Source organism: Opisthorchis viverrini (genome assembly GCF_000715545.1).
Source record: "Opisthorchis viverrini unplaced genomic scaffold opera_v5_475, whole genome shotgun sequence".
Classification (NCBI taxonomy): Eukaryota; Metazoa; Platyhelminthes; class Trematoda; order Opisthorchiida; family Opisthorchiidae; genus Opisthorchis; species Opisthorchis viverrini.
In genome coordinates, this window is record NW_008752139.1 from 290,625 (window position 1) to 309,027 (window position 18,403).

The window sequence follows — 18,403 nt, forward strand, 5'->3', positions numbered from 1 at the left end:
AGTCTCAGTCTATTCTCTATTCTTGTTACAAAACTTTTGACTACGCCATCTGTTGTGCACATTCATAAGTGAATGAAATATAAAACATCGTCTATTTCGGTTATTGTCTATGCTGTTCGAGTCTAGACGATTAAAACAGGTGAGAAGCTAGAAGGGAATATGACAGCTTCATAATGATAAATGACCCCCTGAATTAGTAGTGCACGTTTCCGATTTCGTTAGCTATGTATTCTTTCTAGTCAACCTGAATCGTTGAAAATTGTTATACGATGTTGACAAAGAAGTATGGAAGCATCCAGTCTACTTCACACTTGGTTGAAAACAAATACCGAGCATTCGGGAGTTGGTTAGGCCCAAACGAATGCTTCTTCGGGGAGTTCTGTTCTGTTTAATGTAATAAATCGCAGAAGATATAAGTAAATGAAAAAATGTGGCCATGTGCGAGAAGCATGGGAGCAATTTCACTTACAGTATGTCGCGTCGGAAGTACAGTCAAACGAGTGGTGTAGACTGATATCAGACCGGTAGTGCTAGTAATTGAAGATAGTTACAACTCCCATAAGAGATTTGTCGCCGAAATTCCTCCTGATACAACCTTACCCTTGGTCACGTTTGAGGATATTTCAGGTTGTGATTGTGTTTCAGGAAGTTTAAGGGTGGAACAGGCTATCAGATGTGAAGTTTGGTTTTAATGGTCTGGTGGCTTATTAAGACATTCAGCTGAATTTTGGTGGCCATTTGAGACGCTTTAACCGAAAAGTCATAGGCCGACTGAAAGAACCTGATAATCACCAAATCGTGGGCTTGTATGTAACCAGGTGTTTTTAGTAAAGGTGCAATCCGACTCCGGAGAGTCCAACTGTACGACTGCCTTCCTTTTTGTTAGGATGCATCAGGCTGGCGCCGAGGTGTCAAAGATGTGCTTTACCTATCGATTGGTTCCAACCATTTTCCTAGTGCAAATTCGCTCTTTTCCGTCCGCCACTATGTTCAGATAATCCAGGTAAATTAACAGCCAGAGAACCCTTGACTAAATATAAAGCAACCTCGATTCATAGAAAAGTCGGTTTTTAGCATCATTCTCACAAACCGGTTTAAGTTTTGCCCAAGTCCTTCAATCTTTGCAGACGCTTGTCTTTGGGTTGGTTAACAAACTCTTTGGAATCGCTGTTCCATGGCATTTTCACCTTCGACTTGTACGATTTGAGCTGGCATGTGCCAACTTGGTTGTCGCATATAAGCGGGTTTTTATGTTTTCCCACACAGTACCGAGACATCGCCTCGGTTTCCTTCGGAGGTATCGAATGAATACAGCAGAAATTTAAGATGAAACTTTATTGATGAGATAATGCCCACAAGGATGAAAGGGTTGCACTGTCATTGCGATTGCCGTCGTAACTTCGAGACTAACGGTTCTGTGATCGTCATCTCTTTTGAGGGCTCTTGAATTGTGTCATCTCAGTCACATTCAGTTAGACTGTTACAAAAATTGATGCATTTATTGAGGTTTCAAAGATGTTCCAAATGTATATTCAGCTTGAGAGGGTTGAATGCCCGATGAATGAATCTCCTAAGAATGCAGGAGGTAACTTTTACCCATTCTGTGGGACAGTCCATGGGTTGGCTTGTCAGTTCACGCGTTTCTCTTCGAAACACATTGCAATTAACTTCGCCATGACTCGTATTTCATCAGTATTGTATTGCAAATTTTTTGGCGTCTTTACTCATACGGTCTTTCGAAAACACCCTTCATTATAATTCAACCTATGCAACCAAATAAGTTTGGACGGCGCTTTACACACGGTTTGGCTGCACCACAGAGCTTTTTTTCTGTATAGAAGTGACCCAAAGTCCATCGGAGCATTTTCAGTGACAAACAAGAAATCTCTTGCAAACAGCTGTAATCCCACCGGTATCTTGCGGTTTTCTGAGTGACGGTCATGGGAAAAACTTATTCAGTGACTTGGATGTGTCACTCCGCAATCAGTAGGAATTCTTCCACAATGGTAGTCCTAAGAATGCACAATAAAGCAAGTGTTTTGCCACGAAGTGTCAACTAAGTGGTCTAGGTTATCAGAAAAGTCCATTTAGGGCGAGTTGCATTCAAAGAACAACAAAATTGTTTTTTCTTCAGAGTAACTTCAGCGAGCGTCGAGTATGTCGTCTCGGCACTTAACACTGAGAGTTTTCTGAAATGTTGCGTTTGTCGCAGGGGATAACGACTACATTCTTCGGTCTCCAAATGCAGGCGACATGACAACCTAAGAGTTGTAGTCGCTAAAATGACTCACTTTCGTTTGTCAACCCGTCTGGCTTAAAGATCACCGGTAGCCTTCATTAGTCATAGCTGACTCATTTCAACAGTAATCTCACTGATGGTGACTGGTCGGAACGTAACACCTCAATAATCTTTGGACGTCGCTGAGCAGTTCGTAATTACCAAACTCTGACCTTGAAAGAGTGAGTGTGTGGTCGTGTCCCGAAAATATTGGCTAAATGAATGCTTTTGTCACTACTGAGGAGCATCAACTGGGTGCGGAGGAAACGAATACGTCACTGTTCTGCTAACCGTTTCAAAGCGATTGATCCCAATGAGGATGCAAACGCTTAAGTGACTGAGGTCTTCGGGGATCGGGTCTCATGGTTATTATAGTACAGCGTCTCCAGAGTGATCACTGACTGAAGCGGTTGTATGTGGTTGCTCAATAGGTTCTATACAGGGTTTCTTAACCTACCGCTTGTTCGGGATTTGGAGCGTAAGACTGAATTGCAAGTAAATTAGGTTCAGATTATCTTGGCTAGAGATGTGGGTAGAGATTACCTCTAGATGTCGCTACCATACTGCTTGGAATTCACTCTTCAACGGTAGTAAGTTGATTTCAGTGAACCGGCCCAAGGCAGTACCTTCACAGAAGCGTGCTGTAAATAGGCTTCGCTACGTCATTTATTTTGTCAGCCTAGATTCTTTGTAAAAAGCCGTTTTCTGAACGTGCGCAAATGACGTGCTCTATTTTGGAGACAAGCGATTTGCCTGTTTATGCCGATAAATGCAAAACTGTCCGTACATTTTTAATTCTATCCGCCTATCACATTAGATCACTCGATCAGAGGCGTCTACCAAATTCAATGCGGGAAATGTGATTCACGGATGAGTACTGTAAGATGAAGTGTAAGTGAACTGTAAGTGATGAACCGCCAAACGAGCCAAATGGTGTTCCGCATATCAGACAATGCATCACGTGCGACTGGATGAGTAATGACCTCATGTAGTGAATTCCGAGTTGTGCACCCAGCGGATGGTCGAGCACTCCGGTTGTCTCGACATAATGGTCACTTACAGGGACACTTCCCTGATGAGCGCCGTATCGAATTACCTCAGTTGTTTTGACCATATTTTGTTTGCAATTCTACATTCGGTCTAGAAGTTTGGGAGGACGATGGCGCGAAAGAATATTGTTACGTCCACTGCTATTCTGAATAGAGAGTAAGGGAGAATGGATTCCAACGTGAAGTCACATTTCCCTCATGGTTATTTAGATCGGTCATCCACTGAAACAAAACAAAACTATGAACACGCGTAGAATTGCCATTCTGTGATCCTTACAGACTCGATCAGGCTTTGGATTTTGACATAGTGAACACTACTGCAAAAATTCAGCCTTACCTACATTAGACTGGAAATCACGGCATAGAAAAAGACAAAATTAGTCAGGTGAGCTTGTCATAAACTGCATTCTGTTACAGTTGGTGGTGGATGTTGCTGTATGACAAATCAGAACCCAAAGACAATAACATTTCATTGAATGAGCTCCGATGAGCAATTTATATTACAAGGGATGGTATTCGGACATATTTGAACCGCAGTTTGCTATGCTTCCGCATGTTGTGCGGCATACAGGCTGCCTTGGGACCTCGTCATCGCGTAGTCTATCAAGAATCCTTGGCTTTTACGAGCAGTATGGAAAAATGGCTCCAAATTCACGATGCGGGATTCCGCTATATGTGAGGTGTCTTGCTCTTAAGACCACCGCCCCAGTGGAATGTCGAACTCGGAATTGGCTATGAGGGAGCCACAAGACCCAGCTGTACTTCGACTATTGACAAGAGCCAATTAACAAGATGACAGTGAATTTTTCTGCATAGATAACTTCAGATTTGGATCTTGGCCCAATCTCGATCCCCAAAGTATTTCTTTTAGAAACCTCATGCGGTGCGCCTGTGCAGACTCCAAATTTGTCAACTGAGGTGCCCGGCGCATATGAATCTCAAGCATTCCATGGTCAAAGTTCCATGCTCATCTGATTCTGATTCGTATTTCAGTAAATTTTTGATAAAAAAAAGAAGGGCTAATTTCGCCCATCATACACTGATTTAGTGGAATTTCGGTGGGCTTTTTTACTGGACAGCGACCACGTACATTTGCATCCCTGCTGGAAAGCACGAATACCACCACAAGCCCAGCTGCGGAATTCGATTCAGCCACTTTTGCTTAATGTGGCATGGGTAGTGGAACGTATTCTGACTTCAGTTGGCCAACTGGTTATTTTCAAACCACCTAGTCACGTGATACATAACCTTGATGGTAATCAGACCACATGCAGCGTTCAAACTTGACTAATCATGCTGTTTTCTTGCTTTTCGGGACTAATTATATCCTGCCTTAACTCAGCTAAGAACCTATTCAAAAATGTTGCACCCCAACCGTCCATTATCGAAACCACTCGGTCTCCACAGGTTACAACTACCTGATTTGTGCGTGAGCAGCTTCAGTGGTAGCACGTTTGATATGACTGAGCGAGTGTTTGAGATGAATCAGTAACAAGCTCATCGGAATTTCTATTGTTGGTTGGTCATTCGCCAAGCACCTGACACCTTGGAGCGAGCCAGTAATCAGCTGGGACCAAGGTCAGTATCTCGGTGTCAAAATGACGGTAAATTCCAGCGCCATTTCAGCTAAAATGGTTGTATGACTTAATTGGACCTGATCGAAATATGGGGGCACGAAGACCGCTAGATGCATTGCAAATAATGTAAAATACAGATCATAACCATTCACATTAACCAACGACAGCCTTTGCGGTCATTCAGATTCATCGTTGTTAGAAATATTTCGATTATGTGTTAAATTTGTTTGTCGAGTAGCAGTCAATAACGGGCTCTGTTTCCTGTCATAATTGCACGGAAACATAAGAGAGGGCGCAGTCCAGGGCACGCTCCCTTGAAAGCAAGGACTTCAGTACATTAGTACCGGCTCCACTGGACGGGCATACTGTACAAATGCAACAGGATGGAGTCAGACGGCAACTGAGTTGTGTAAGAATGACCATTTGTTTAGATATTGAGAGCTGTTTACCCACCATTTTTTCATCTCCCGTTTCCGATGGTGAATGCTGATACTGAAAGCTACATCTGTGATCTTATCTCGTCAGTCGGACGAACGGAGACAAATCAGATTTATTCATCCAGAGCAAGTCAAACAACAACAAATGATCCTCTGCTCAGTTCTTTTTTAACGAGAGCATGGTTCAGAAAGTTTCGCCCCGGGAAAATAGGATAGAGACGCTGGAAAATTTTAATGTGTTTGTCATTTGCGGTATGTAGTTAGGCAATAAAACATCATGAAACGGTGTAATGACAGATTAACTACCTAAGGGAAAATAGTTCATGTAGATCATGTAGTTCATGTTCACGCAGCAAAGGGCTCTCTAAAGTCAGATAAACAGATCCATCACTAGTTTCTTTAACAGAGGATTACACCTACGGAACCTTACATAAGAAGGTACTTTCTCGTGAACTATGGACAATGAGTTTATTTAGTGGTGATTTCTAATTTACTGAGTCATGTTTAGTCTCATGTTAGTCGGAGCATAAATTTTTTCAGACCTTGTTTGTTTTGGCTCTCGACCTAAAACAACAAAGCTTGAGAGATGGAAAATAGTTTGAGTGCACCTGGGTGGATTATTGCAAAAGAGATAGTACCATTCGGCCAAGCATGCAAGTCAGAGCATATCGTGAGACGCAGTAGTTGCTGCGAATCTTCTACTCGCTCAAGAAATGTTCGGGGAAAAGCACATTTGGTGGCTTGGGCTGATCAAATTTGGGGGTCCACTCATGTCATAGTTCCGGTAGATTCCTTGGAAGTTATAGCGCACTGCAGGATCCTGGCAACCCTACATTCTACCTTTGATCATACAAAGTATCTGCGTTAACGTCTGTCAAAATCTTGGAATCTTGGGGTATTTAACCTATCGTTGTGGGTAACAAAATGCTAAAGATCTGGGGAATTCAGGTGATATTTGGGGAACTACAGCTCAACCTGCGTGGTGTTTTCTAACCATCGCCTTTGACTTTTAGCATGTTTGTGTGTATGCGCGTACATACCGGAACCAAACAGTGGCCCCCCAATGCCCAGGAGCTTGCCAAGCAATCGAAGGTAACTAAATTCAGTCAAATTAAAATAGCTGAAAAATGAAACGGAACAAGCCAGAACTTTTAAACCGAGAATACTGAATATTAGTCGGGAAACAACGACAGTGGGAAGTGAATCTTATGTAGTTCGCTGGAGACCGTAACCAAACAGAAAGTACAAAGTCGTTACAAGTTCTAGGAGCCAAGTAAACTTGTGTTCTACAAAGCATTATCACCAACCCCGTGGCTAGACAAAACATTGCTGTAATATGTCCAAGAGTGTGTAAATTTCGTTTTGCTTGTCACTTTTCAGTTGTCGTGTGCAGGACATAAGATAGGATAGGTTACAATAATTAACCTTCCTGAGATTTTGTTGGTAAGTGTCATAGCTAGCCGATTGTATCGAACGTTTTCGTCCTGCATATGTGAGCCCAATAATCCAGTTCTATCCTTTGATGTTTACACGCATTCAATAGCTTAGTAAGCAACCTTCAAGCAAGTGGTGGATTCTAATACCAAAACCCGTTCAACTTGAGAGCCTTTTGCTCCAAACTGGTTACCCAGTGAGGCAACTTCGTTTTCTTAACTATTCATACTTTCAGCCATCAATGTGAAATCTACCACCGGGAGTAGCCAAAAATTACCATTCTCCGAGATTAGTACCTCTATACGTGATGAGTTTCCTTACGAACTACGCAGTACTTTTGTCTTATTATGAGTACTCTTTTTATCGTAGTTTCGTCACACTTGGATAGGCAGTTTAGACCTGTACGCACGCATCACAGGCGTACCTTGCTCGCTGACAAGAAGTAAATAAGTAGTCACAACCTCTGTACAAAGGTTGCTCATTTTTACCATCGTCATTATCATTGTCAGCTGTAAGAACCGCGTACTTGTCGTACAGTGGTTGTAGCTGCCACAGTTCCGTTCACCGATGATTGGAGACGGTTGGGGTGGGATAGGTAGCTGCGCATTGGCGGGAGCTGCTAAATTAGTGTGTAAATGCACCACTGTAGGTGGACTGTTAAGTGGGGGGATTGGGGAGGGGGGTAGGCACTGAAGGCAATAGCTTGGATGAATGAGCGCCATTGAGGGCGCGACTGGGCCATGTCTGACAATGTCTATAACCATTTTTATGGATTTCCATAAATGGTATATCCACCAATGCAGGCACATATCGTCAGCCAACGCGACCTAATGGTCTCATCAGAAACTGTGAGAAGTTGGCCGGAAAATTAGGATACACTACCATATCGTCACCAGAGTAGTATTCCTAAATTTTCTTGTGTCTGAATAGTCATTTCTTTAGGTTATGAGCAGACCCTGTCTGCTATTGTTTTTCTGATTTTCAGGTGCGCTGAGAGAGCTCAAAATGAATGGCTTCTTTATCACCATGAGTGACCTTTTATGGTATTTTAGTGAGACCAAATCTTGGTTTTTATTGTACGTATTCAAATAAGCGCAATCCTCAACTTGGTGCTTTGCGCGAAACAGTCAGCTGGCTAATCTTGGATGGATAAACAGACACATAATATAGAAATGTGCACAAAATGCTGCGTCCTTTCAAGTTACATTTCCTTCTGAAACATCTCTATCGCGTGCAAGCTATATTATAGTGCAGTGCGGAGGTAAGCGAAACTCGACTTCCTGTTGGTTGATCGGGTGGTAGTTTATCTATTCATTGAGCTTGGCAATTGTTTTGCAAACGATTCGTTCCCAGTCGAGGAGACATCGTCAGTGTGCAGTTGAGTGGGTGCTTCCTTCGTACCTAGCTGTGTTTATGTATTTTTTTAAGAGCACCTAATATCCTGTCATGTGGTTGGCCAATTGGTGTGTACCTTACTTGCAGTGTTATTGGCCCGATCGTGAGTTGCGCTGCGTTGTGGTCTATGCTGCTCGTATTCCATTGATTGGTTGGGTAACTGTTTGGGGGTCTTAGGTCCGTTTTCGATCGGTCCGTTTCCGGTTTGTGTTGCGTTGTGGCTTTCCTTCCTTGAATTTGGTTGGTTGTGGCGGTGGGTTCCATTTTTGGTATTCCCCTCTCTTCACAGCTCGTAATGATATTTGACCGTTCATAGGATTTACTGGTGGATAGCCGGGTGACGGCGTCAGCCAGATGGCGAGAATATCAAGCCACGGGACCTCGAAGGTTCCAGCAGTTTATAGGACTCCTAATTATCAAACCCATTTTCCCATTTCGGCTCACAATTTACCGATATGTCAATTTGGTGAACAATTAAAGCAACTGAGATCCAACTGTTTATGAACATCGCCTTGTGCCCTTTCTTCAACTCAAGCTCATTACTATCTATCTATCAGTCAGAGCTCCTATTCTTCTAACCTTATTCTATCGAACCCGGTGTCACTCTAACTACATAACTTGCTTCGTGCAAAATGTATGCCAGTGATGTGTTAGTTCTATAGTTAAGTAAGGACGAATATGAAATACCTCAAGACCAGAAGCACCAGACCCTAGGCTGGACCCAAACACATGTAGGTTTCCCCACCGACCCAACACTCGTTCAACCACTCTAACACACTAAAATCCCTCGGCCGACACCCAACAGAGATCTAGCTTGACTTAGCTGATTGGTTCTCCTTCCGCCTTAAATCTCGATCAACCTCGGAACCAAGTCACTTGGCCTGACGAAGCTTTTGTGTCAAAAGCGAAACGTTGCCCAGCAATAAAATCTACCGATTGTCACCAAACTTTTTCGAATACCTCAAGACCAGTTCCCATATCGGGAGACAGGCTAGTCTGTCAGTAAAATCTGCTTCCAGACACCGATGTACCACTGAGACGGATGGACTTTCGTAACCCTGATGCGAACATTTTTGTTAAGAACTTGTAAGGAATACGGATTACAATTACTAGTTCGCTGCAGCACATCGGTTGTGTATACACGACGTTGGCCTACATCATCTACCTAGTGTTGTAAACCTTAAGAACTTAGGGAGCGTAATTACTTTTGTGACCGTGTTTTCACACTGATGGCTAACTACAACAGGTTGAATTGGAAGTTGATCAGGCTTCTTAAATTCGGCATGGCAATGTTCAGAAGTAGGAGATTTGTCACCCAAGTCTCCACTCCTCTACAACCATCGATGCATCTCACCCTAAGTGTCACCGAACCATCTGACCAGTGCTTTGTAGCTGGATTCAGTAGGGCCAAGATATGGGGAAAAGCACAGTTTCGAATGCCGATTTCGTATTACCAGGATACCATATAGGTGGCGCACGGCAGACGATGCGGGTGGTGGTTGAGTGGGCAACCTTCGACCGATGTTAGACGCAGATTCGCTTACCTGATCCACTAGCCTCTCCACCCGCACCGTCATAAAATACTGCATCGAGTTCATCCGTTTCTCCTGCGTTCTACCAAGTCTTCACACGTGAAAGCATGGGATCTAGCAGACGGAAGTAGTTGCTGGTGGGACAGATGCACATGTGCAAGAAAAACAGTTTTACCATGTAGTATTGGGAGTTTAGTGAATGACATGGACTAGTCGGTGCTCCACTAGTACACTGACTTCATCTTCACCGAATAGTAGACTTAGAAGCGCATAAGCGTGTTTTCGACATGTCATGTTTTTCTTCGAACTTTTATGGGTAAGCAGCTGTGCGAAATATTTCATCTACATGGTACAATTGTTTTATGGTGTCAATTAACCATACTCTCTGTCAGACGTAAAGGGTAGTTATTCACGAGCGGGAGTTTCTCGCAAGCTGTCCAGAAAACCAAATTTCCATTTATCATTCTGCTGACGACTGACAGCTATTCATTTCCAAGCGCAAAGTTCAGCTGCCTCATACATTACGTGTATGTGCTCTTGGGCTGATATGAGGCAAAAGGATTATCTTGCCTATCACAAACACCGGGTCAACTTACTGCTAGTGCCACAAGCAGCGCACCAATTGTGCGCTCCTATCCGAACAGGTGAGAGTGAAATAGTCCCTGACCTCCACATGGTCATCCACGCTTTTAGGGTGGAACGCGGAGGAAGTACACACCATGATCATTAGTGTATTCGAAATTGATCCAGAAAAATCGACCGTGAAGACAAAACTCACCTCACTGCGTAACATCAGATCAAACTGATACTAACGAGAAACGGATACGAATCCTATGAAGTGATAAAACGTTTAATGTAACCTGAATGGAGAAACGACCATGTACAGCGAAATACCACTTAGTGCGTTAAACCGAGTTTATGATATATTGCCACAGAAATCTTGCAGGTTTCGGCCACCAAATGTGTTTCCGGTAGTCGTTTCGTTAATTGTACCGTTTTCTCACACATGTAATGCGATGTCCAGAAACGTTATACCCCAGGTTCAGATCTTCACACCAATGTTCCTGATTTGTAACCAGCCCTATCGGTGACTGATCTTCAGCTTTTACCCCACGGTTTCATGTCTTGAACCGTCAAGATAGAATTCGGTGCAAAGCCGTTCTCTATTAGGTACCAACTTGGTTACTTCCCTAGTTTTAAATTGTGCTTACATTTTAGGAAATCGCATAATGCATCTTAAGCGAAATTTGACCTTGAATGGAACGTTCCCCACGAGGCTCGCCGTTCAAAACCCGCACGCATCATGGTTGAAATTTCGATAACTTTTACTTTTAGAGTACTGGTATGGTGAATTGCTGGATGGAACAAAGGTTCACGGTTCCGCGATTTTGAGCTGGTGTTTATGGCCGAACCTGGTTATCATCAGTTGTGATATAGCCACGTAACCACTACGAAACCCTTGTCCTACTGTCCACAGAATTGGTCTAGCAATGCGTAGTTCAAGTGAGGTCACCCCGATTTCCAATATTTTTTCACCATCAACATCCGCAACAACACCCGCACAACCGCATCACGTGCTTGTGCGCAAGCGGTTCGTGCTGACTTGGAAGACATCTAAAGATAAAACTGAATACTGACATTAATCGACACCAACACTACTGGCAAATTACGGAGTCTTGTGAAATGAAACAAGGTGTTTGGCTTCCCAGATTGAGCCTACAGATTCACGAGTACACGTTTACGCATATCGGCATTGTGGAAGGCGTGTCGGCACTTGGTGACGTCGACATTCGGGCAACAGCTGGTCTTTCCCTTTTATTGCAAAACGCATCTCCGCACCAATTACCCACTCACTCTGCAGGTCGCTTCGGTGGGAGCCACTTTATCAGTGTGGTTATGGTCACTGTATTGCAGTAAAGTACTTAGATAATCCTCATTTGGATGAAATGTCGTCCACGAGGGAAACGCACGAGACAGGTTTTCGTGGGCTCAAGCTGTAAACATTGCTTTATTTACCTGACACAACCAGACGAGGCACACAGTTCCACAAATGGTTTCAGGCATCTATGCATTATAGTTACCTCGCACCAAAAGCAATCGATTAATTTCTTCAGCAAAGTTGTGGTTAACGCCGTTTTCCCGAGACGTTAAACGTTGTAATTCGCAGATGCTTTCCATGTTTAGTACCTTTATTATTGATCAATTTTACTACATTACCGCAGTTACACCAACCTTTTTCGATAGCGTTTGCCTAATTCCTTTGTTTTTATTCCATGCCGTTCCAACATTCAGGATAATTTCATATTCGCTTTCTGAATTCATTTCGGGCTTCTGTGTCACCTGACATATTCATGTAAAACTCCTCAAGACCGTGTCGCGCACAGGTGTGCAGTAAGGAGTGTCACCCAAGAAAATATTTGCTTGGTCCACCTGCATCTCTAATCAAATCAAATCACTACTTTGTCCCCGATATTCACCGCGCCCCATACCTTCACACGCTTCTCGTTTTACACACGAAATGTGTTTCAATACATGGCACATAATGTTTGCATCCCCGTGTTCGAAAAAACTTGACGTTCATGGCTGTTTCTGCTACTAGGACAACAATTGTGCGAGCGAGGCTTGTTACCCAACCAGTAAACTCTGTTTGATTCAGACCCGGTCATGGATTCATTTTGTAAGAATTCAGTTTTGCGGCATTGATTTTTTTTTCATTTAGAGGGTACCGGTTGATTACGAATTGAGATAGAATATCAGGCAAGGGACCATCAAACGCAAACAGTGACCATTTTTGAAGACTACCGTGTGAATTTGGGACCACGAAAGGGAAGGTCATCCCTGTAATGAATATCAGTTAGTTTGTCAACAGTGGTAAATCCTTCTTTCACGGATCTAAACTTTACATTGTGTTTTTGGATCAATTCTTCAACCACAGAAGTAGGAGACCGCACACTCCCATGAGCCGCCTCACTTCATGCGAAGAAATTTTATCAGGTCAATTCAGGTCGAAGCAAGCTAAGTGAAGTATGGCTTTATGCGCACCGAGTGAAGAATCTTTAGCATATAAATTCGTAGCGGATCTATAAAAGCGGGCACATAAACAGTGAAGTAGCATAATTATGATAGAAAAGAAGTGCCTTAACGAAGGTGTGATAAGTGCGTATCAGGCAATGAGTTGGAATTACCATGACACCGGATCATACAGGGAATCACAGAATTATAGTTCGTGAGAGTTCTCATAAGCAAACATTCGTAGTTTGAGTGCACTGACCATCCGATAAAGTTATTACGGGCTGACCACAAGACTGACAAGGACACTCGGAACTTGCAGTGTATCTAGAGACGTAATTCACTTTCAAGGCGGTGAGGCGGCAATATTTCTCCAATTGACCAGGAACTCTGACAGAAGAAGAGCAAATTACGTGAGAAGGAAATTATATGGTAAGACCTTAGTGGGTAAGACTGAAAGGAGTGGATAGCGCTGTGTCTCACAGTACAAAGATAAAGTTACCAGACTTTGGTGGGGAAAAACAGTTTGAATATGAGTTTCTAATCTGGACTGATACAGAAGCATTTCGTATCAGCAGGTCTTGGAAGACAAATGTTGTCAGCCCTAGGGGATGACAAAGCTACGACTAGGCTCACCTGAAAAGCGAGAAGACAAAATTTTTGCATTTTGAAGCCATGAGCATTCTTGGAGCACTTAGTACTCTCATTCAATTCAGTTTGTAATGCCGCGTAACTTTCTGACCTGTGGTTGTCACGACTAATCACAATATCACTATTGTCATTTACTTTTGAAGAAAATGGTCATGAACATAAAAATTGAATACAAGCGACGAATGAGAAAGGGTAACAGGAGAATATGAGATAAAAGATAGAAACGTCTCATTCGAACTCATGCCACCTACTTACACCAGTAGAAAGAGTTGGTAATAAGTAGCTCATAGATTGACAAAACAAAAAGGAGAAGGGATCAACTCCTCGCAAAGCGCTTGTCTGAACAGAGAGTTATGAGGACCAGGTTCGGTTGTCAAAACTGTCATGCACATGCCCTATCAAACATTGTCGTTTGCATGCAACAGCGAGATGTTGCAATAATGCAGCAAGGTGGACACCGTCAAAAGCACTCATATAAAACAGGAACAGTGAACTAATGGTTTTAGTGCTGAAGACACCGTAAGGTAAAATTTGCCCGTTTGGGATTTAGTCCCGGCGATGCTATATNGTAACAGGGAGAATATGAATAAAAGATAGAAACGTCTCATTCGAACTCATGCCACCTACTTACACCAGTAGAAAGAGTTGGTAATAAGTAGCTCATAGATTGACAAAACAAAAAGGAGAAGGGATCAACTCCTCGCAAAGCGCTTGTCTGAACAGAGAGTTATGAGGACCAGGTTCGGTTGTCAAAACTGTCATGCACATGCCCTATCAAACATTGTCGTTTGCATGCAACAGCGAGATGTTGCAATAATGCAGCAAGGTGGACACCGTCAAAAGCACTCATATAAAACAGGAACAGTGAACTAATGGTTTTAGTGCTGAAGACACCGTAAGGTAAAATTTGCCCGTTTGGGATTTAGTCCCGGCGATGCTATATTTTCAGTTTTTCATTATATATTTGTAAGAACTATCTGAGTAGGCGAATATATTCCATTAAATATGCGACCGTGAACCGATCGGCGGACGATCGTGCTCAACAAGTTGTGAATAACTTGGGTCTTTTAAGAACGCAGTCACAGTATTCGCGTCTTAGGAACGCTACTAATTGCTTTTTTACGTTGTAGTGATGGAGAGCGCTCCAGTAAACGAATGACTCAGGAACGAGTGGGCAAATCCAAATGTACTCCATGTTGATCGGATGTGAGTCGAATTGAATTATTTGGTCCAAGCATTTGAGCAATTGCAGAAATGTGTATTGGTATACAGCAAATCGGACAGACGTTAACAGCTTTCCCGATGAAAACGCGAATGGTTTTACGGGTTGCGAGTTCGAACAGTACTTCGGTCAACGAGCAAGTATATAAGTGCACCGCGCATCCTTAATTCGTTCTGGGGAATATAAGTAATTAAGTACTTTCCATTAACGATTATTCTCTCACAGTCGCGCGTGTGGATCAGTTGTGTTATTCTCGTACCGGCCGACGCTAATCTCTTAACATGATCTCATCTGGTTAATGGAAAGTCCCTCCTGCACAACCCTGGAACACAACATCCATCCAAACTGAGAGTGCGTGTGTATGAATGCTAATCTAAATCTCCAGGCCATAGGCATAATTTCGTTCACGTTCACTTGGTAGTTACGTCACAAGAATGAGTTTACGCAAGCTGTAGAAGGCGGTGGTCACTGGACAGAATCAATACGCGTCTAGACAGAGCGAAATCAGTGTGGATTGGATCAGGAGACAAGGCTCAAGTGACTAGCGTGATAGGGTTTTCAAGATGTGTTCACTCTGGAAGGACAATAAAGTTATCCAGATCTGCCAATTTGCCAAATGCTTCATTCCCAGCACGCTGTATGACAGCTTGAGAGCTATCACAACCCGACTAGTGACATTCAAACGTAGAAATTTCATGCTAAACAGCGAAATTTACTCCGACTAGGAGCACAAATTTACGATACCATGAATAGGGGGGTTGGGAAGAAACAGTAGACTGTCTAGACCCGTGGCACAATGCAGCGGAAAATACCTCAAGATATCGCTAGGAGTTTGACTCAATCAAAAGAACATATGAAATTGAGTTCCATCTAGGTGATGAATAGAGTATAATTGTGCCACACCAGTTCTGGTTTATTTATCCGACAATCCTAATCATCAGGAATCTTGCACTCTAAACAACCTTCCCTTGCTCTGAAAGCTCAGCGGTCAAGGCGACATCTCACGGACCGGAAGGTCAGTGGTTCGAACCCAACCTCAGCATCTCAACTGTTCCTGGCTAGGCTTGAGCAACCTGGCATTAGTTCAGTCCTCGCGCCTCCTTCCGTTGTTTTGCCAGGTAGGCAGCGATTATTATTTCATATTGTGGAGAACCCAGGTTATGGTCCAAATGGCGGATACAGTTGTGATAAAAAAAATAACCTCACTACAGCGGGTCATATGCTGCTGTAGAGCTTAGGAGCAAGATATCTCGAACCTCATATCACATCATCCCATATAAGGTTGAAAAACGAACTTATCTAAATGTGATCTATTGGTTGCTCATCATGCTTACAGTGATTTTCAACACAACAGTTAGATAACGTAATGCATTCGTTCCACAGCGGATTTGTCCGGGATAAACTTAAAGGAAATATAGAGGTAGCTTCCCTAAATGGACCAGAGTTAGCAGAATGAGAACTTCCGAAGTTTTTAACATCGCACTCAATTTCTAGATACCACGCACCGAAAGCCTCGTTGAAGTTGCTACGTCAACAAAAAGGGCTGCTAAACAAAATTGTGAACAGAAACGCAAATCTTGTAATGCTGAGCAGTAGACGTGTACCGGCGAAGCGGAAAGTGCTCAAATGCCTTTTTAAGGATTATTCGTCGATGGCAGAAATTGGCATCAATTTCAACGCAAGACTTGCTGAGCTGGCATCTGTCTAGGCCAACAATTGGTTGAGTAAAGTACTTGGTATTCTCCCTATGTGGCACTGAATCACCGACGAGATGATATCAGGCTACTTGTTTCAGAGGTATGCATTGTACAGATATTCATTGAAGAATCCATCCCCTAAGAAAAATCAGTGACAATGTCCCCTGCCATCCTCTTAGATCTATAAGTCAACTGTCTTATTCTGTTACATCACCAGCTCTCATGGACATGATCCGATCTGGCTTTAACAGTAATTTGATAAAGAAGCATCAGTGAACACGTGACAACATACATTCAAATTACTCAAGCGAGTCACAACACACGATGATTCATTATTCACTGAGCCACCAACAGTTACACTCTTATTGTCAGAATAAATTTTCACTTACACGCCTATTTTTGTCTTTGGCTCACACCGGGGTATAGCTGGTGATTCCAAAAAAATGCGCTTTCGAGCTAGATGATAGCTACTGAGGGAAAATACACGGCCACATCTTGCTGGTACCCAAATACATCTTAATTCCACATGAATTCCCGAACCTACATTGCGGTTGAATTTGAAACTTCCTACACTCAGTCGCCAAGACCACTGAAGAGACCGAATATTGCCTCAGCCAAATACAGATGCTCCCCTTTCACCTCGAGAGATTATCCCAAACTCCTGTTGAGGAGGTAATCTAGTGTCCCATGCAAATGGTTCCTTGTGGGGTTCTAAAAAAAGGAAAATCCGTCGGCCTACCTGACAGCAGTAGCAATCCTGTTTTATAGTTCCATCATCATCGAAAGCACATCAGTGTTCGCTCCCATACAATCGTAATTTAGTCGAAGAAAAAAGTGGGTGAGAAAGAGTTGATGCTAGTCTGCCACAGTCATCCAGAAGCGTCCACATCCTTATCCAGACAATCTGGATAGAAGCTGACGAGAATAATGCAAATGACACCGAATAACCGCCATATGCTGCACCGTCTCCAACCATTTACAGGAGGATCAGGCAGATTCCATCCTGGAAGATGTGTAGCACCGACAGTATCCAGGGTTTTCATAATCGCCTTTGCACCCCCCATCCAGATCTGCTTACGCTACCCTAAACCGGGAACAGAAAACAGTATCTCTTAGCCAACGATCACTGGTGTGCGAATTACATGAGCAAACCAACGCAGCTTTCATTGCTGTAAGCACTCTTCGATTGGAGTCTCCGCTGCACAGCGGAACGATCGTCACCCAAGCCCTAGAGATCCCTGTAGTGACTTCATGTCACACTACGATCGGAACTAACACAACGCTCCACAATTACAAGCGCCTCTCTTTGTGGCGCGTTCAGTGATATCATGTTCGTGACCATGTCCTAACAGTGTGGATGCAAAGCCCATGACAAACTAGGGGATGGATTTGGTCGATTCATTTCTACATACCAGTACTTTTTTCTCCTCTTCGAAGACGAGGACGATGTTGTCGGCACATTCCAAATCGACAAGCTCAGCAGCTATTTGAATACCAGTGAAAGGAAGAAAACCTTCGCTGCGGAGTTATCTATTCGGCAAATGCCAACTGACCGGTTACAGACCATTGAACAAGGAAGCAAAACTCTAATCTGCATCTTAGTTACAAAACCTGGACACAGATCTTCTCCCGAACGAGTCTTCCTGGAGATTCATTGCCTCCAATCATTCGTCGGTCAAATAAAAGCAAATGTTACAAAGTGGCCCCGCGAATTCCGCAACAGAATTCCACTTTTCAATCGACACAAAGCGAAATTCTACGAACAACACATACTAATCGCGTGCCTCCCGATCGGTAGTATCGCCGTTACACACCTCCACCCCTTAAAGCTCGTTCGCATGCCATCGATTTTCATTTACCTCCGTCAGGTCGGCTTCGGCAGTGGGTCTACTCGGCCGCTCTTCGGGTGTATCATGCCGCTTGCGAAGCTGTGTCCCATTCACTACTTTCGATCCCCGACCATCTTGAATGGTATAGACGTTCNGTATGGACGTTCCCCCGGCGGTTGGTGACTACAGACGGCCCTTGCCATCGGCTGCCTAGCTTCCGCGATCCACTCCTTCCAGGATTCTGGTGATCCTTCCACTTGACCTTCGTGCCTATGCGGAACGTTCGTGCCTTT

The 18,403-nt window shown here is 43.4% G+C and overlaps 1 protein-coding gene across 1 annotated transcript; it reads left to right on the top strand.

The window, feature by feature from the left end:
* Nucleotides 1-109: 109 nt before the first annotated feature.
* T265_15406 (hypothetical protein) lies at nt 110-18,161 on the top strand (the record flags this gene model as incomplete). Its single annotated transcript, XM_009177952.1, has 3 exons — nt 110-139; nt 887-1,003; nt 17,697-18,161. Coding segments are annotated over 3 exons (612 nt in total), but the record flags the coding sequence as incomplete, so codon positions are not given.
* Nucleotides 18,162-18,403: the final 242 nt, after the last annotated feature.